Source organism: Pangasianodon hypophthalmus, chromosome 7 (genome assembly GCF_027358585.1).
Source record: "Pangasianodon hypophthalmus isolate fPanHyp1 chromosome 7, fPanHyp1.pri, whole genome shotgun sequence".
NCBI classification, from domain to species: domain Eukaryota; kingdom Metazoa; phylum Chordata; class Actinopteri; order Siluriformes; family Pangasiidae; genus Pangasianodon; species Pangasianodon hypophthalmus.
Window position 1 is genome coordinate 11,717,537 of NC_069716.1, and position 20,688 is coordinate 11,738,224.

The 20,688-nt window shown below is 39.1% G+C and overlaps 1 protein-coding gene across 1 annotated transcript in view; it reads left to right on the forward strand.

The window, feature by feature from the left end:
- Positions 1–9,154, forward strand: part of LOC113542770 (ectodysplasin-A) — a 43,680-nt gene extending 34,526 nt beyond the window's left edge. Inside the window, exons 6-8 of the mRNA XM_026940519.3 lie at positions 7,331–7,382; positions 7,572–7,696; positions 8,137–9,154. Of these exons, the coding sequence (XP_026796320.1) occupies positions 7,331–7,382; positions 7,572–7,696; positions 8,137–8,427 (468 nt within the window). The 3' untranslated portion in view covers positions 8,428–9,154. The remainder of the gene's footprint in view (positions 1–7,330; positions 7,383–7,571; positions 7,697–8,136) is intronic.
- The last annotated feature ends 11,534 nt before the right edge of the window (positions 9,155–20,688 follow it).

The window sequence follows — 20,688 nt, forward strand, 5'->3', positions numbered from 1 at the left end:
ATACTTGTCTAGTGCCTATGTGCAGTGTGAAACTTTAAACTATTAGTCCATTAGTGATAGCTGTGGCCTTGGGTGATGTGTAGAGAACTTTAATAATATTCATTTTAATAAATGACTCCCTAAAACCTAATTTCTTTAGTGTGGTAAGTAGAAATTTCCAGTTCACTTTATCAAGGATTACTTTATCAAGTGTTACTACTGCTGATTACAGATTTTTATGTGATATATAGTGTATCAGGTTGAGACGTTTGTGCATGTTGGTGGTTGATTGTCTGCCTTTAATAAAGCCTGTTTGATCGGGGTGGATTAGTGAAGGAATAACAGTTTAAATTCTAGCAGCTAGAGTATTGCTTATAATTTTTGTGTCTGAGTTGGTGAGTGATAATGTGTGATAACTAGAAGGTAAGGTGGGGTCTTTGTTGGGTTGTGGGTGAAATTATATAATGGTGGTATTCATTTCTGTTGGTAGTATCATATTCTGTTTAATTTCAGTTAGTAATCTATTAAATAGTGGCACTAAAATAGTCCAGAAGTGTTTATAGAACTCGGCAGGGAACCTGGCTGGACCTGGTGCTTTAATGTTAGGCATATGGTTAAGGGATTATGGATCTCTGAGGGTTTTACTGGTTTATCTATGGCATTTGCTTGTTCTTCAGTTAATTTTGGAAGATTGATATTGTGTAGAAGTGTTGAAGTCTTCTGTGTCTGGGCCCTCATGTGATGAGTATGGGTCTTGAAAGATGAATGATCTAAATGTATTAATTTATTAATTTACTCTGGGGTTTGTAAGGTCTTTCTTGCTGAGTTCTTGATGACTGGGATTGTTGTTCTTTCTTTATTTCGTTTAATGAGGTTTGCTAGGAATTTTCCAAATTTATTATTATATTCAAAGTTTTCATGAGTCTTTGTAGTAGGAATTGAGTTTTTTCATTTACTAGGTCAGTATATTTGAGTATTTTTTTGTTCTAATTTACTTTAATTATTTTTCTTTTTCTTATATGATGCATAGGATATTTTTCCTCTAAGAATAGCTTTCAGGTCAAGTAAAGTGGGTTTTTATTGTCATTCCTCTATACAGCTTGTATAAATTGGAACGAAATATCATTTCTCCAGGACCATGGTGCAACATATAACAGTATGCAAGACTACATAAAGTGCAAATACATGACAGTGTGAGATGAGTGCAGGACAATAAATACAAAGGAAAAATAAATACACAGAACATGGGCTGTAAACTGTAAACTATTGGTAGGGTAGCAGCAATACATTTAAGTGTCTGATGCAGCTTTATAAAGTGCAGGTGTACAGTGGTATTTAGTCATTCTGTCTAGCCCAGGTGTTTGTCTAGCCCAGGTGAGTGTTGGGAGGCAGCAGTAATCTGACTGCCTCATGGAAGAAACTGTTGCGGAGTCTGTTGGTGGTGGCACGGATGCTCCGATACTTTCTGCCAGATGGCAGAAGAGTGAAGAGGGCATGGGATGGGTGAGAGGGGTTGACTGCAGTACTGGTGGCTTTGCAGATGCAGCAGTTGTTGTATGAGGTGTTGATGGTGGGTGGAGAAACTGTGATCTTTTCAGCTGTTCTCTCAATCCGCGGTAGGGTCTTGCAGTTGGACACTGTGCAGTTCCCATACCACATGGTGAGACAGCTGGTCAGGACGCTCTCTATTGTCTCTCTATACAAGGTTGTGAGGATGGGAGGGAGAGAGCTCTCTGGGCCTTATTGGCTAGGCAGGTGGTGTTGAGAGTCCAGGAGAGGGCCTCTTGTCATGTGCACACCAAGAAACTTGGAGCTTTTTGACTCTCTCCATAGTTGTTCCATTGATGTGCAGTGGACAGTGAGACTTCAGGAGACTCGGGTCCTCCTGAAGTCAACAATCATCTCTTTAGTCTTATCAACCTTAAGAGATAGATTATTGTCTCTACACAATTCTGCGAGCTGGTTCACCTCCCTGTATGCTGACTCATCATTGTTGCTGATGAGGCCCACAACTGTAGTGTCATTAGAAAACTGTGATTTGTGATTTGAACTGTACTTTGTAGCACATTCATGTGTCAGCAGTGTGGGGAGCACCGGTGTATAGTGTGGTGGTGCTGAAGGTGGAGTTGCCGATCCTTGTGGACTAGGGTCTCCTAGTCAAAAAGTCCAGGATCCAGTTGCAGGAGGAGGTTAGCTTTCCTATCAGTTATTGTGGGATGATTGTGTTGAATGCTAAACTGAAGTCTATGAACAGCATCCTTACATAGGTGTCCTTTTTGTCCAAATGGGTCAGAAAGGTGGATGGTAGCAGATATGGTGTCCTTTGTTGAGCGGTTGGGATGGTAAGTGTACTGAAATGGGTCCAGTGCAGTGAGAAGACTGCCCTTTATGTGTTTCATGACTAGTCACTGGAAGCACTTCATGATGATAGATGTGAGTGCAAGGGGCTGTAGTCATTCAGACAGGACACAGATGATTTCTTTGGCACAGGGATGATGGTGGTCATCTTGAAAGACACAGGGACAACTGACTTGGTGGGAGTTGGGCTGGTCGTCAACATGATTCGAACCATGCATAGAAATCGTTCAGTTTGTCTGGGAGTGAGGCGTCACCGTCACAGACAAGTGGTGTAGTTTTATAGTCTATGATGGCCTAAATGCCTTGCCACATACGCCTTGTGTCCTTTGGTGTTTTCCATAGTAATGTTGGTGGGGTTTCTGGAGAATCATTTATTTTGATGAAGGATGCCCATTCTTTTTTGGTATATCTATCAAGTTTCCCGGATTTTTGAGTAGTGATGTGTTAAAGTGCCTCTTTTGAAGGTGATTTTTATTCCAGGTAAGAGACACTGGAGACAGAAATGTAGTGTTTTATTGTTTCTGTGGACTGCCAGTTCATTGTTTTACGTGTACTAGTGGTTTTATCTAAGTCTGTGTTGATGATTGTGTTAAAGTCACCACCAAATATAATTGGGAAGTCCAGGAAGTTTTCCAGATATGTGAAGAAGTTACAGAAGATTGATGGGTTATCAGCGTTTTATATTTGCTATACTTACTGGGTTGTTGTTAATAGAGATGTTTATTATGATGCAACTGTCTTTGGGATCTGTAATAGTAATATGTGTGAATGTGATTCTTTATTTATTAAGATGGCCAATCCGGTTGTTTGTAGTTGTAATGGGCTGAGAAAGTGTGGCTGAATTGTGGGGCATGTTGTTTGTGACAGTCCGATTCTGCATGATAAATCCCAGCTTGACCAACTGAATAATGGGTTAAATTAATCTCTAAGGTCTGTGTTGGACAATGTACCACCATCTTGTATGAGAAATAACTATCATTAGTTATTTAAATTAAAAACTAATAAAAGCAATAAGAATAATATACCATAAATACTTATTTACACTGTATATAAATCGGGCCATTTATCATAAATTATTAATTACTGAACAAAATAAAATAGCTTGGGGCACATCTCAAAATTTTTTCTTGACCCTTCAGATTTCTCTCATTACCATCTATATTTTCCTTTCTATAATTTTGTTGCCTAAAAGGTCAGTTCTTCTAAGAAGGAAAAAAAAGTATGGTGCATTTTAGTCTGGTGTTGGAAGCAGAAGCAGCAAGTGGCATGCCTGGTTTAGAGCGTATTTGACAGACTGTTATCAGTTTATTGGCGTACTGAAAAAACATTTTTCAGGGCCTAAAAAAATGCAGAGAATTGTTTATTGCCATGTTGTTGTTATATACAGCCTTTTGGAAAATTCACAAACATACTGCTTACTTTTACTTCTACACTTGAGCAGTTAAGCCACATTCAGCTACACAAAATAGAAGACTGTATAAGCTTGCATGAATGGAAAATTCCTTCTCTTAGATTCAGATAAAATAGAAATGCTGATGTTGGCATTAGATAACAATGCTTAGATAACAAGACGCCGGACTGAGTTGTCAGAAAGAAATCGGGAAAAGGTTTAATGACATTTTGTACCAAGTTCATGTGAACTTGACTGAGCTACATCTCTCTCACAATATAACAGCTGGCTTTATAGACCCATATTACATTTCATTTAAGGTTTTTGATATTTTTTCGATTAGCTGTAGCAATTTAATAGTTAACGAGGCCGGTTAAGTTTAGCCCGATTTATTGTGGATTAATATTAATGATGAATGTCTTTGTGATTCTACAGTTTAGATCAAAAGGTAGAGAGAAAGATCAATTTAAAACCACAAATTTCAAGTATTTTGTGCCTTTATTTTAAATAAATTCCTAACCAGATTACTTAGTTTTAATTGTAATTGGTTGTAATTTGAACAGGAAACAATTATATTAGCCCTAGAGGAGAATGTCTGTAGAGTAACAAGATGTACAAATTACCAGAAACATATGCAGAACATGATTAAAAATAATGGTGTTTAAGCCATGGTCTCAGCATTAGTGTATTATATGGCTGAAAAAACTTTGCAAAACTGCAAATGCACTTCAATCTGGAATTGTTTGGATGGGCCTCGTGTCAGTCATTTTATAGACAGTCCCCAGCGTCCCTTCATTCTGCCCGGCCCCCTGCAGCATGCTGGGAGGGAAAAGAAACACAGCTGAAGCCTGTAAGCTCCCAGTGCAGCCAGATAATTCTTGTGTTAACAAACATCATGCTGTGCTTCAGGGGAAAAAAAAAACTTAAAGACATTAAATACAATAATTCCAGGATAAACACTGGCAGTGTTTTTCCAAGATGGAGTATTTTTATTTGCTCCTGGAAAGGTCTGTAAACACAATCTGTCTAAAGCTTTTTCAGTGGCCTTTTTTACATAACAAATCCAGTAGTTATGTTTTTATCACTTAGAGAGCTGAGTAAAGAAATTATTTGGATTAACCACCTTGAAATGTATATAATGTTATGCTAATGATGCTAATAGTAATAGTTTCAGCTGAAAACCTTCGGGTTATAAGTCCAACTTTCTAACCATTAGGCCACGACTGCCTTGTTTCTATTAATCACAGTACATTAAACTCCTGATCAGTAATAGTTTCATTAACAATAAATGCTTTAGATGTAAGAGATCTAATATCTAATAGTCCTAGCGTCACAGCCAGCACCTTTGATCTGAAGCTAGGACTGTTAGATATTAGTGTGTGTGTGATTTAGTTAGGTTACTACAACAAACCTTCTGAGATTTTTCTACATTTTTAGCTCAGGGAACAGACACAGGCTCAATATAGTGCAACCTGAGTGACTACTCAGTGCAGCTAGCAGACGATCAGTTTAGCCTGTTTGTCTGCTCCCTGGCTTTGGCTCTGGATTGTCACCAGTTAACTAGGCCTGTTCTGAGACCTGTTCTGAGATCTGTTCAGGCCTGTTCTGTGCTGTGCTGCAAGAAATGAGAGCAGCACCTTCCTGAGGGGGGTGGATACTCTCCTGCCCTAACAGGTCAGCCTTTCCCTCAAAACTGCTCCAATTATCTACCAATTAAAGCCCACATTGTTTTTGGTGCTCCACCTGGACATACAGCAGTTCAGCAAACATAACCTGCTGTAAGCTACATCGCCATGCCTCTTCGGGATGGGGCCAGAGCATGTTACTACATTGGACATCACCTTCACTAATTTACCCACCTCTACAATGTTACTCTTAGTAACCTCTGACTGACAAAGGTGTATATCATTAGCTCCTAAATGAATAACTATATTTGAAAACCTGTGCTTGCCTAAGACCCTAAGAGTACCTGCTATGTCCAGCGCCCTCATTATCGGTATACAACTAACTAGTGCTGCTGATGCCCCTAAGCCTAGGGCCTAGCTAATTTCACATGCCTTACGATAGAGTCTCCTATAACCAGAGCTCTTTCAGGTTTCTCAGTGGTTGCTTCACTGAGGATAGCAAACCTGAAGTGGAGAGGAGTGCTCCCGTGGGCGAGTCTTAGCATTAGCTTTTGCTTTGCGATTATGCCGCTGAGTTTTCAACCATTCCCCCCGCTGTGAGGGCTCTAAAGCTAACTCTATTGCTAACTCTGCCTATGGCATCCAGACTTTCTCCTACAGAAACTAGACTGCTCTCACTCTCTCTAACCCTCTCTAATGTCTGGATGCACACCTCTAATGCTGCAATTTTCTCCATCAGAGAGCAAACTAATATACAGTTATCACAAATAAAGCTATTGCTATTGATGGAAGAATGACTAAACATTCTGCACTCAACACACTAAACAAGCTGAATGTTTGCCATGTTGAGTGTTTAATGTACCTTAGTTGAAGATTAGTTGAAATTATGTTAGACAGATCCGGGCGTGGTTAGCCTCCGCTCGCTGTCTTTAGACAAAAAAACAAAAGTGTTCTTTGAGAAAATGAAAATGTGCCAGAAGGGGAAATGATACCACAAAATTATTGAGGAAAAAGAAAAAAACTGTATAATTTAAACACTGACGCAGGCAAGAAACTCCCAGCAAATGATTCAAAAACAGGAACTATGTCACAGGAACCACTGTCAACTCTTTCACACTAGACATTAATGGCTATTGTGTAAAACCAAACGTTACAGCTAAGAATCTTTGTATAACCCTCAACACTGTTACTGTAACGAATCCGGCCTCTGTGGTTCCCCCTGATCGTCACCAGAGGTCACCATCACCCGAGTATTGACTTTCCCCTCGAAACTACATTTCCCATCACCCCGCACCCAGCACTGATTACGAGCTCACCTGCAGCCTATTACCGGGACTACTTAAGCCTCCGCCTCTCGCTCACTCATTGCGAAGTCTTGTTTTGCCCCAGCTAACATTTCTGAGCGTTTATATCTTCTCTGTTGGATTACTGTGTTTGACCTTGGACTGTTTCTTCTCGTTTCTGATTCTTTGCTGCCTGCCCTGACCTTGGACTGTTTCTTCTCGTTTCTGATTCTTTGCTGCCTGCCCTGACCATCTGCCTGTTTGATCACTCTGCCTTTGTTTTGCCTCTGATTACCCTGTTTCGCTGTTGCCCGACCACGCCTGTACGACTGTGTCTGCCTTTTATTAAAACGCTGCTAATGGATCCCCATTCTGTTGACTCCTCGTTACAGTTACTATTTGATTCCCAATAACTAAAATCTATGAAATTATGTGCTATTACACAGCTACAATAAGACCTATCCTACCACTACTGATGAGAACCTAATACACTGTGTCATAAACCCTAGACTGGACTACTGTAATGTGTTGCTGGCTGGCCACCCTGCTGTTTCAGCTAGTTTATAATGTCACAGCACAGATTTAAATGTACGTCTTTAACCAGGCCTATTCATAGGTCTTTTTTTTTTTAACTTGTTGGCTATTGTATATTTGTCATGATTTGTAGTAATCCTCACATATTTTATGGTTTTCAGCCTGCTGTTGTTCACTTGCAAGGCCAAGAGACAACCATATTAGTAAGAGAAGGTAAGGATAATTTGTCGCATATTTTCTCGCAATTTTTTCAGATGTCCTTCATGCCTGCCAAACTGCTCAACAGATATACACACAAGTGACTCTATAACATAAAGGAACAGTAAAAAAAAAAATAATAACAATCAAAAAGTTCTTCAGTTTTCTGTGACTGGTATTGAGTGTCTTTCTTCTTATACTGAGATCTTCCAGAGGGTTTGCTGAAAAACTGGAAAACTGTCTCAGTGCAACACAATGTTTTCAAGATGCACTCGCGCTCTGGAGAGCTAGAGGTGCTCATGGATGGCATCTACTTCATCTATAGTCAGGTAGAAGTGAGTACGCTCCTGGGCCTCCTTTTCCCAGCATGCCCCTCTCTGACATAAATTTTACAATTATTTTACGTATATTAACCATTTAGTCCACTTATTTCATTATTGCTTGAAGATGAAACCACTGAATGAGTTAGAACGTGACTTAACAGAGAAACAAATAATACAACTATAACAGCTATGTGCAGAAAATCATATAATGGCTTCCTGTTGAATAATTGCTTCTATTAAAGGTAGCGACCAGAAGTTTTGTATATGCTTAATACATATAAGAGCATATTGCTTATTTCTAAAAGCATATGGCTTATTCATTTTCTTATAAAAACACACAATGTCTTTGCATGCAACAAGCATGTCTTTGCACTCGTGAGAAGAAAGAAGGTTAACATGAAAACATTCTTACAGGGTCATGTTTTCTGTGTTTTGCTGTTGACTAGATCTACTATCTCAACTTCACGGACATAGCAAGCTACGAAGTGCTGGTGGATCGCTTACCATTTCTGCGCTGTACATGTAGCATTGAGACTGGACAGCGCAAGTTCAACACGTGTTATACGGCTGGTGTGAGCATGCTGCGTGCCCACCAACGCATCTCCATCCGCATTGTTTATGAGGACTTGTTAATCAGCATGACTGATCATTCCACTTTTCTGGGTAGTGTGCGCCTGGGAGATGTGCCTTCTTCTGGTCACTCTAAAACACATAGAACATTATCACCTTATGTGTAGTCATCATCCAGTCAGCATTTCACTTAATGTCACTAAATATTATGCCAGCATTATTAATAAGCATAATATTTAGTGCCATTATGTGCCATCTCTGTCTTCAAAGTAAACTTTTTAGTTAAACTGGAGAAATCATTTTACACTGTACATACAATTGTTTTCTCAATGTATATATGTATATAAAATAAAAAATATTTTTGTACAATGATTCAAGTACAATAAATGCTTATGTATACCTTATGTGGACTGTTGCTTTAAAATGTGCAGATGCTAAACAATCTGTCTGTGGAAATTTAAAGGAACCAGGAACATTTACTGTTAAGAGGTAATAAAATTAAACATGGCTTCAAATCTTTTTTTACCTTTCAAATCTTTCTAATTCTCACTCTCATGTTAAATTGAAAATTATATGATTTTGCAACTTGTGATTAACAAAGCCTAATAATCTCAATCAAATCCTATTAAAACCACTGACTGCTCCATATACTGGACCACTGTTAGACAATGTGCCTGGTTTACTGTATAAATAAACATAACCTGATGGAGAACATTGTAAACTTAGTTCCAGCAGTATCCCAGCACAAGGTTTAAAAACTTGCCTCCAGAGGCTTAACTGATTTTGGACATATTTGGGAAATAAAAGCTTTTTTGTTAACATTTAAAGAAAAAGTCCACCTGGAACAACATGCATATTGTACTACAGTACAATTCTTAACGCTGCCCATTCCCATGTTAGTGAATGGGATCCAGGGCAAACTTCTATTTTAAGTTACAGCTCCACAAATTATTTTTGGGAATAGTGTGCCATAATTTTTTACAGGTTTCATTTGACCTTGCTATCTCCCCCAAATATTTTTCTTATATGCGTTTTATAGGAGCTATTTGGTGATGAATACAAGGATATGGTTGATGAGGTGATTAATAGCTTCAGAGCCTCATGAACGCATACATTTCCAACACACACCTGATGCTCTTGACAGCTCTGTAGCAAAGCTATGTTTTGTTCTGCTAAACTGTTCTAATAGACCCTCAGCAGGAAGTTCTTATAATTTTAGGTCTAAGCTAGCTCATTGTACTGATAGTTTAACTAGCAAACCAGCATGAATGAACATGAGGTGATGGTACAATTTCGTAATAATTTCATAATAATTTCATAATAATTTATTGACTGTATGACCTTAGGGAACACTTTTGAAATATCTTGGTAAGGTTAGCCAAGATAGGTAGGTTAAATTTAATCAACATTAAATTTACGGTTATCAGCGTTAAATCCAAGAGGCCACTTGAAAGGCAAAGTAAGGATATTATAAAAGCACTTTATCTTCCAGTAGCAGCAGTTGCCAGGTATCCATTGATAACATTTAAGGCACACACATGGGAGCTATGTCAGTCTGTTTTTCAGTTTGTTTTCATATTGTGATTTAGTGTGACTCACCAGTTTCTGAAAAGTTTGGCTATGTCATACTCTTTACATTGCTGTGTTTACTTGATGTGCTGGAGACCAAAATGTAAACTGTCAAAACTGTAAAATTGTTTTAACATGATTTACATTAGAATTGAAAGTGATGGCAAGAAGATCCATACAGCTGAGTGGTTATTCCTAAGCTAATAACAAAAGATATCTCAGCTACAGTTGATTTATAGTTATAAGAGTAACCACAGATGCTTAAGCCTCCAATTATTCTAACCTGTGGTACATCACAAAATAAACTATACGGCCAAAGGTTTGTGGACACATGACCATCATACCCATATGTGGGCCTTTCTCAAACTGTTGCCACAAAGTTTGAAGCACACAGTTATCCTGTCTTTGTATGCTATAGCAATACAGTTTCCCTTTATTGGAATTAAGGGGCCTAGCCCAAACATGTTCCAGCATGACAGCACATCCAGTGTACCTACTGGGTAACTAAAAACCTAACATGATATAATTGCCTGTTTGATGTTTCTTAATACAAATTTCCTTTCAATACAAATTTGCAATTACCTCCAAAGCCGTGCTCCAAGACATTCCCATATGCTGCCTAGTCTAAGATGTCTAATGCTAGAGGAACATTTAGAACTGTCGGTATAGACAGAATTTTTTTTAGTCCAGATAATTTTTTTTCACTTTTAGAGAGATTGAGGCCTACTGGAACGTGAGAAGAATGAAATACCGTGTGTCTATAAGGAGTATATATTAGTATATTACAGTATCCAATGAAAGGTAATTATGATGCTTTGGCATTTCAGAAACAATACTACATGAATATATGCCAGTAAAAGCTGGCATGTTTTTACTGTGTGTCTGTCCTCTAGGGGAAAGTGAAGAGCCAGGTTCTGATGTGTCTGCATCCTTCTCTCCATCTCTTACAGGTCTTCCTGCAGAGCCTCTAGTGAGTAACATTAAAACAATAAAACAATAAAAGCTCATTAAACATTAATAGCCAGTGCTTGTGGTATAAGGATTGACTTGTAAAGCCAAAACTAAAACTAGCATTAAATATGAGAATCTGACTGATTAATACATTTATTAAAAATTTCCATCAGTAAATAAATGCAGTTGAAATGTTGTAATCTAAAATCCAAAAAAAAAGTTAGTTCTTTTAACAGCTGAGACGTCCAGGTGGCCCAAAAAATATTGTTCTGTGACCATATATTGGGCCTCATTTATCGAACATGTAGTAAATCTGTGTCTGAAAATGTTGGCGTAGAACAAACTGAACTAAATATTCGTGCCAGATTTAATAAACTTACTACATTTTGGTAAATCTGAGTTTCTTTATTCTACACGTGCCCACAAAGCTGAAAATGACAAAATGACAATTTTTTTCACTAAATCTTCCAGTGATGCAGCACAGCAATTGCATCTCAGCACATCGGCTACCAGACTAACTCTTCCTCCTATTATAGGGCGCCATTTGATTGCTTTCTTTTAGGTCGTTAATATGAAACAACTGAGGTTTACAAAATTTTCATTAAATTTGTGTGTGCACTTGCAATAAATAAACTATTTGTACTTATTGACATAATCCATATATAACTTTGCAATATCTCATGCCAATTTTACAATATAAAGTCTATCAATCAAGGTTTACATTACTGAGTCTTCTTATAAGTAAATTTACACAACATTGGGAGAGCTCGTAGGATACAAATTTTTTTTCCCTGAAATAATTTTTCATGAATACCACATTAAATGCTCCTGTGAAAGATTTATAAAATTGTTCATATCCAAGTTGATAAATGAGGCCCAAAATCAATAAAGTTTAAAAATACTGGGTCCAACTATGTGCTTCATCATGTCTTTGTTCTAAATCATATACTACAAACTACTTAACAGTATGGCAAAATAGTGATTCCATGACGTCACTCCATGACATCCAGGCACCAGTGATATGTCAAACGAGCCAGCTAGTAATTTTCATAACCTTTTCTACTTAATGGTATGAGTTTCCCTCTAAAAGTACACTAAGTTACAACAGATTGCAGGATAAAAAGCTAATGTTAACATTTTGACAATTCCTAATTAAAACTTGTTCAGCCACAACAATTAAACTGTAGTTTATAATGCAATAGTAAAGAAACTAGATTTGCAGTTCTTGAAGGAAATACACAGGGCACAGTGAAAAAAGCTGAAAGAAAGCTAAAGAGAAGGTTTAAAAGAAAGTTTAAAAAGGTAAGAGAAAGGTTAAAAAAAAATTATAAAGAGCAAAGTTTGCTAGCATGTTGCTAGGGCGCTGGTTTTCCAGATTGTTGCTAAGGTGTTGCTAGGTGGGTTCCATGGAATTCCACATGATCTGAGGCATTTATTTTTGTGTATGTGGCAAATAGAAGTTGGGAGGTATATTTGGGTTTGGGAGAATTAACTTTTGGATTTGGGGAAATTACCAGACAGAGGAGAATTTTTGTTTGAGTCTGGGATAATCAGAGTTCACAAGGTATTTATTTTTGTGTTTTGGGGAAAATAGCAGCCAGCATGTTGTTTATATTTGGTTTTGGGGCAATTACAAGTCACAATTACAATGGGTACTTATTTTTGAGTTTGGGGGCAGTTAGCAGTCAGGGTGGTATTTATATTTGCATTTGGGGAAATTAGAGGTTATGGGGTATTTATTTGGGGTTTGGAGCATTTAGTATTCATGGGTATATGGGGGTATATAGGGGTTGATTGTACCTAACAGTCAGGTGCATTTATATTTGGACTTTGGAGCAAGTAGTGGTCAAGGGGTATTAATTTTGGGGTTTGTGGCAAAAAGCATTCAGGGGTATTTATATTTGGGTTTGGGACAAGTGGCCAAGTATATTAGAGTCTCTAGTTTGAGAAACCGATGTCTTACAGGTCCTCAACTGGCAGCTTCATTGAATTTTACCCACAAAACACCAGTCTCAACATCACCAGTCAAGAGGCAACTCCAGGATGCTGGCATTCTAGGCAGAGTTGCAAAGAAAAGCCATATCTGAGACTGGCCAATAAAAAGAAGAGATTAAGATGTGCCAAAGAACACAGACATGGACAGAGGAACATTGGGAAAAAAAGTGTTATGGACAGATGAATCTAAGTGAATTCTTAAGTGTAAAGGGCTATTTTGTCAGCTCAGATTCAGCCAAATGCTTCAAAGCTCATTGGACGGCGCTTCAATTCAATTCGATTTTATTTGTATAGCACTTTTAACAATAGACATTGTCACAAGGCAGAAATAAGTATTCAAATTTACTTAAATCAAAATAAGATGTAAATGTGTGAATTTATCCCTAATGAGCAAGTCAGAGGAGACAGTGGCAAGGAAAAACTCCATGAGAGGAACCAGACTCAAAAGGGAACCCATCCTCATTTGGGTGCAATTATAAATTAATCCCTTCTATAACTGTACTACATGGACAAATAGTACAATTGTGTAAACAGTATATTCATTACAGTTTTCACACGAAGTCTGTTTTGTTGAACATATCCACTGTCCACTGATGGAGACCTGAGTGCAAAACTGCTCTCACCAACCGCAGTCCCAAAGCCACCACAGTACAACAACCCCATATGAGATCCCCAAGCCATCTCCATGCCCGCATACAGCACCATCCCCAGCAATCCCAATGATTTTCAGGCTGTCCATATGGGGCCATCCCCAGCAGCTTCACACTGCAGATGGACAATTAGCCAAAGTACATTTTGAAAGCAACTTTTTTAAGGCAAAGAAGTGGAATGTTCTGCAATGGCCAAGTCAATCACCTGACCTGAATCCAACTGAGCATGCATTTCACTTGCTGAAGGCAAAACACCCCAAAAACAAGCAGAAACTGAGGACAGCTGCAGTAAAGGCCTGGCAGAGCATCGTCAGGGAAGAATCAAGGCATCTGGTAATGTCTATGGGCTTCAGACATCAGGCAATGATTGACTGCAAAGGATTTGCAATCAAGTACTTAAAAAAATGACAATTTAATTTATGATTGTTAGGTTGTCCATTTACTTTTGGTCCCTTAAAAAGGGGGAGCCACATATGAAAAGTGATTCACCCAATTTTGATGTAAATACACTTAAATTTGAAAATCAGATTGATCAGTGCTCTAGTGGAATAGACACTGGCATCTACAGTCCGACTATTGTGCAAAAACAGATTTTGTATAAACAAAATGGTGACAATATCAATGAAAGCTGCATATCATCTTTGAAAGTAATAAATTGAATATCTCTATATGAAATTTGAGCTCTCTCTGTCAGTGTGGAGCACTCAATAAATTAACACAAATGTCGCTTTGAGTCTTGTTTACAGCCTAGGGGGCCAGAACTCCTCCTGTATTGTGGCCATTTAAAAGTGTTTGGGACATCACAAATCAAATACTTTTGCTATCAAAAATCATTTTCCAACAAGACAACAATAAAATACAGCTGACAGCTAAAAAACAACAGTTATATCTTAGTTTATTCGCTTGCTCATGTGTTTGTACAAAATGGTAATTTACTTCCAGTTTCACTTGACTTTTTTGTCAAAATTGGATGAAAATATGAAGAAATCTTACTGATATTTTGAAAGTTGAAGTTGTCCTTTACAAAAGCATCAGTTGTTTTCCTTGTTGGTGGAAAGATTGTGTCATAAACCATCATTCTCTAGTTTTGCATCAATACCAATAATACTTTGCGTAGATAGATGTACAATACCAAGGACTATTTTATTTAATGTAATTGACATGTGGACAAGCCAAGTGTACTCATTATAAGCTTTCCAAAAAGGTCAAACATGATTGGTTGGAGGATTCAGTCACCCACCTATCTCAGTGAGTAAAGTGTATAGTGATTCTCTCCATAATTGCATCACTGAGTGCTGCAAGTGATTGCTTTCCTGAAAGCCCTGCCAAAGAAAGCTGAGTGTGGAGACATGAGGTGGATCAGGGATGGTCCTCTCCCATATGTGAAGTGGAAGGATACACAAGGGGACTTGTCAGATGATCTCATCAAGTATTTCAGCACCACCCAGAAGACAATTTGTTGGTACAAGACGCTGTTCCTTGTCTTGGTGGATACTGCAGTTGTGAACAGCTACAGTCAGGTCCATAATATTTGGAGAGTGACACAATTATGTACACCACCACAATGGATTTGAAATGAAGCAATCTAGATGATATTGAATTGTAGACTTTCAGCTTTAAATCAAGGGGTTTAACAAAAATATTGAATATATTGAAAAATATATTGAATCATTTAGGAATTACAGCCATTTTTACATAGTCCCTCCATTTTCACAAGCTCAAAAGTAATTGGACAAAATAACAATCTTAAATATTAGGTTGATTTTTAATATTTGGATGCAAATCCTTCGCAGTCAGTAACTGCCTGAAGTCTGGAGCCCATGGATCAAATGTTGAGTTTCTTCCCTGGAGATGCTTTGCCAGGCCTTTACTGCAGCCTCCTTCAGTTGCTGCTTCTTTGTGGGTCTTTCTGCCTTCAGTTTTGTCTTCAGTAAGTAAAAAGCATGCTCAGTTGGGTTCTTCTATCAGCAGTCACATAATCAATAAACACCAGTGACCCAGTTCCATTGGCAGCCATACATGCCCATGCCATAACAATGCCTCCACTATTTTTGACAGATGATGTGATATGCTTTGGATCATGAGGGCCTCCTTTTCTTCTCCATACTCTTCTCTTCCCATCATTCTGGTACAATCTTGTTTGCATCTGTCTTGTTCCAAGAACTGGGCAGACTAATCTATCTGATCTGGCCTTTCTGTTCTTGAGTGTTACCAGTGGTTTGCATCTTGAGGTAAACCCTATGTATTTACATTCTTGAGGGCGTATCTTAATTGTAGACTTTGACAATGATACACCTACCAGCTCCAGAGCGTTCTTGACTTGGCTAGATGTTGTGAAGAGGTTTTTCTTCTCCAAGGAAATAATTCTGTGATCATCCACTTTAGGTGTCTTCTGTGGTCTTCTAGGCCTTTTAGTGTTGCTGAGCTCGCCAGTGCATTCCTTCTTTTTATGAATTTACCTTTTTAAAAATGGCCACTCCTAAAGTTTCTGCTATCTCTCTGATAGGTCTGTTTTGTTTTTTTCAGTATAATGATGGCCTCCTTCACTTGCATTGACACTTCTTTGCACCGCACAATTAGAGTTCCCATGAACAGCTACCAAATGCAAATTCAACACTTGGAATCAACTCCAGACCTTTTATTTCCTTAATTTATCATAAAATAAAGACGAAACAGGCCACATCTGGCCATTAAACTGCTTATCAATCAATTGTCCAATTACTTTTGAGCCTGTGAAAATGGAGGGACACTGCAAAAAACAGCTGTAATTCCTAAATGGTTAATGCAATATTTTTGTTAAACACCTTGAATTCAAACTGAAAGTCTACACTTCATCACATCTTGATTGCTTAATTTCAAATCCATTGTGGTGATGTACAGAGGCAAAATTCCGAAAATTATGTCACTGTCCAAATACCTACGGACCTGACTGTATATTCTTCACAAAGAGAAGTACAAACAGCAGGAGACCATAACCCAGAAGCACTTCAAAGATATTTTTTTGTGGAGCTGGCCATCTGTGGGAAAAAGGGGGCCTGAAGCCATGTGTGCCACTTCTTCTGAGGGCCAGTACAGCAGGCAGCAACGAGAAGGCCTAAGGGATCTTTCTCTCAGATCCAAACCTAAAGGCCACCCAGGGGAGAAGATACTTTGCACACTGATTGGCACAGAAGAAGAAGAAGAACAAGGCTATTTTCAAATGCAGGTCTTGTGCCAATTTGCATGATTGCAGACTGCTTGTGCTTCATAGTGTGGCATGATCTGAACCAAAATCCAGTACACTGATGTACTGAAATTGCAGACCAGTGTTTGTCAGATGGACTTTTTTTTCCTCTTTTTACAAAGTTCATAATTGCTGCAGTTCATGTTCAGCCCAGCCATCAGCCTTGGTAATTAGTGTGTATAGTTCTTTTGCCTCCTAAAATCCAATCTCTCACCCCCATCACAGGAGGAGGTAATAGCTCACTGCATGTGTTTTACACAGTGAACAATGTGAAAGATATTACTAAAACGCTAATTTTGTAATTGTGCTAACTAAAGGGGCTCTGGTGAAAGACTTACAGTGACTACATTTTTACGACTAGACCACTGAGATAGTACAGTGATTATGTGTTGGTATGTCTTGGTATCAGCCACCTTGAGTTCTGCAAGGATGAGAACGTTTGAACTTTGGAATTGAGTAAAGTAGTAAAGTAGAGCAGCAGGTAATGAAACAATGCCCAATGGCAGTGCACTTAAACAACTGCATATTCTATATTCTATTCATCGTCTATATTCATTTAAAGAGACATGCATTATTGAATAAAAGGAGGTGTAGAAAAGATCGTTACTTACTTTAAAAATTATATGTACTTTATTTACTTTATGTCTTTTAAGTGAATATTCTACCAGACTCTGTGTCCAGTATTTACAGGCTAATGGAAACCATGATATGTATACTGATCAGCCATAAGATTAAGACCACGGACAGGTAAAGTGAATAACATTGATTATCTCATTACAGTGACACCTGTGAAGGGTTGGGATATATTAGGCAGCAAGTGAACAAGCCAGTTCTCGAAGTTGATTTGTTGGAAGCAGGAAAAATGGGCAAGCATAAGCATCTTATCAACTTTGACAAGAGCTAGATGACTGGGTCAGAGCATCTGCAAAACGGCAGGTCTTGTGGGGTGTTCTCGATATGCAGTGGTTAGTACCTACCAAAAAAGATCTAAGGAAGAACACAGTGCATTGCAGCTTACTGCGTATGGGGCTGCACAGAGTGCCATTGCTGACCCCTGTCCACAATGCCTACAATCAGAGCATCAGAACTGGATGATGGAGCAGTGGAAGAAGGTGGCCTGCTCTGATAAATCACATTTTCTTTTACATCATGTGGACAGCCAGGTGCGGATGCGTTGCTTATCTGGGGAAGAGATGGCACCAGGATGCACTATGGGAAGAAGGCAAGCAGGCGGAGGCAGTGTGATGCTCTGGGCAATTTTCTGCTGGGAAGCCTTGGGCCCTAGCATTCATCTGGATGTTACTTTGACATGCACCACTTACCTAAGCATTGTTGCAGACCAAGTACGCACCTTCATGGTACTTCCTAATGGCAATGGCCTCTTTCAACAGGATAATGCGCCCTGCCACACTGCAGAAATTGTTCAGGAATGGTTTGAGGAAAAAAGAGCTCAAGAGAGTTCGGATCCATGAAGGCCCCACCTTCTATTTATATCCAAAAGTACTGGATGGCAAGTTCAATTTGTCTATGCATTTGGGTTTGAGTTCAAAAGATGAATATGAGACAAGAGGTCAGAATTTCAGCTTTCATTTCATGATATTTACATCCAGATGTGTTAAACAACTTAGAACATGGTACCTTTTGAATGAACCCACCCATTGTTCAAATGATCAAAAACCCGAACCCAAATGTCTTCATTGAAAAGCAAAAAGAAAAGAAATGGCCTTGCCATTCCAATACTTCTGGAGGGGACTGTACATACACTACCTTTCATAATTTTACTTATATTCATCAAATATCTTGCAAAATGAATATATAATATAGTCAAGACATTGACAAGGTTAGAAATAATGATTTCTGCTTGAAATAACAATTTAGTGCTTCAAACATTGTTTTCATCAGAGATTCCTCCACTTGCAGCAATTACAGCCTTGCAGACCTATTGTATTCTAGCTGTTTATAGCATCAGTTTCACTTCATGCCTCCTGAAGCACCTCTCACAAGTTGGTTTGGCTTGATGGATACTTTTTTCATACCATCCAGTCAAGCTGCTCCCAGAACAGCTCAATAGGGTTGAGATACAGTGATTACAAATGTTCTTCTCTGTGATCTTAAACGTAGATGTGTCCATATCATCTGGAGAAAGCTTCCTAGAAAAACAATGCCATTGGATGGAGTTTGGGGTTTTCTCTGAAGTGTTACGACAGCACAGCACTGTGCTTCAAAATGGGGGCCAGGGTAAATGATTCTCTGAGCCACTCGAAGGTGTGCTGAGTCTCAGTGTTCCATTTGGGTCTCTTTTGACCTTTCTTTAACAGTGACGTGAGGGGGCAGATGATTAAGCTAAAGTGGCGAATGAAGCTCCTGGTTGGCAAAACCTAGGAATCTTTGAAGTTCTGTGATGGTGGAAGGCTTGGGCCACTCCTTGACTGAAGAGATCTTGCCTTGGTCCATGAGCACCCCCTCTGGACTGGTTTACATGCATTACATGGATTTCTATGGAAGGCGAATAGAGCATGTCATCATTGTAGGCAATGATAAATTTGGCCAGGAGGTCTCACAGCATATCATTGATAAAGCATTGGAAGACTGAAGGTGCGCAAGATAGCCCGTACAGTACGACACAATACTCATAGTGGCCAGAGGTGGTGCTCAAGGCCATCTTCCATTCATTTCTCTCTCTGATGTGAAACAATACTTGACTGTGATCTGGTTTAATCCTTGATAATTGATGCATTGTCTGAGCCCGCCTCCTTTCTTCTCCACAAAAAAAGCTGAGGCACGGGAGGTGAAGGACCTGATATATCCCTGTTTGATGTACTCCTCCATGACCTGGTTTTCAGTGGCAGATAAGGGGTAAATTCAGTTGTGAGGGGGCATGGTGCCAGGCATAATCTCTATAGCATAATCATAGGTTCTGGAGGGGGCAGGCCACTGGCCATGGCCTTACTGGAAACTTCTTCAAGTTCATGGTAAACAGGGGGAATTTTTACATTGGAGCAGCTTTTCTGGGCTTTCTACGGAGGTCGATGCAGCAAGGAGCTGGAGAACTTTGAGACATTTTGCATGACAATGAGCAGACCAACCAGTAGTCTCTCTCTCTGCCCAGGAGATTTGGAGGTCATGGACTTTCAGCCACAGAAATCCAAGAACAATGGGATACTTAGTGGTGACAGTTACCAGGAATAAAATGTGCTCATGGTGAAGAGCCCTGACTTGGAGCATTGTGGACTCTGATGGGTCTGTTGTCAAGAGCTTGAACTTGGAGTGGGGTTTGAAGTGGGTGTATGCTCATATTGAGTGTGTCAACAAGGGTTTGGTCTATGAAATCTCCAGCAGTTCTGACTAAGTGGCCCTGAGCCGCTAATGCCTGGTGCCAATAGACCATTCCTGCTGAATCCATGTTGTGGTGAAGTATGCTGTCAAGCAGCAGAGACAGCTGCAATTGCAGGTAAATACGTTATTAAAAACAGTAGGCAAACAGATCCAAAATGATACACAAGAGGTTGGTCAAAAAAAACAGGCAAATGTCAGGCAATGAGCAAACAGACTTGGGTAGACAAAACCAGATCCCAAAAAACAGAGAACAAACAAGAGCAAAACCAGAATGTCCTACACGGAAATAACAAGGCTTGGTATGTCGGCAGTGAAACACAGGACAATAGTTCGCATCGTGAGTCTGTCCATGACTGGGTTTTATAGTGTGTGTGTGTGTGTGTGTGTGTGTGCGTGAGAATGTGTGGTTGCATCCATGTGCAAATAGTCAATCATCAGGTGACATGGAGCATGTGTGTTGGGAGGTTGGGAGGCCGCGATGCAAGGTCCCTATATTTATGGGTGTAGAAGACTGGAGGTCCTGTGCAGAGAGATGCCAATCAATTACGCTCATTAAAATATGAGGCCATATTCTGATCATTCTTATCTTAGGATGTCCAGTGAGTTCAGCTGGTTTCTGAGTAGTGCTTTATCATACTTCTGTCTTTTCCCCTCATTCAAAGAATTCTAATCCAATATTGAAGTTCGACATCAAACAGACATTT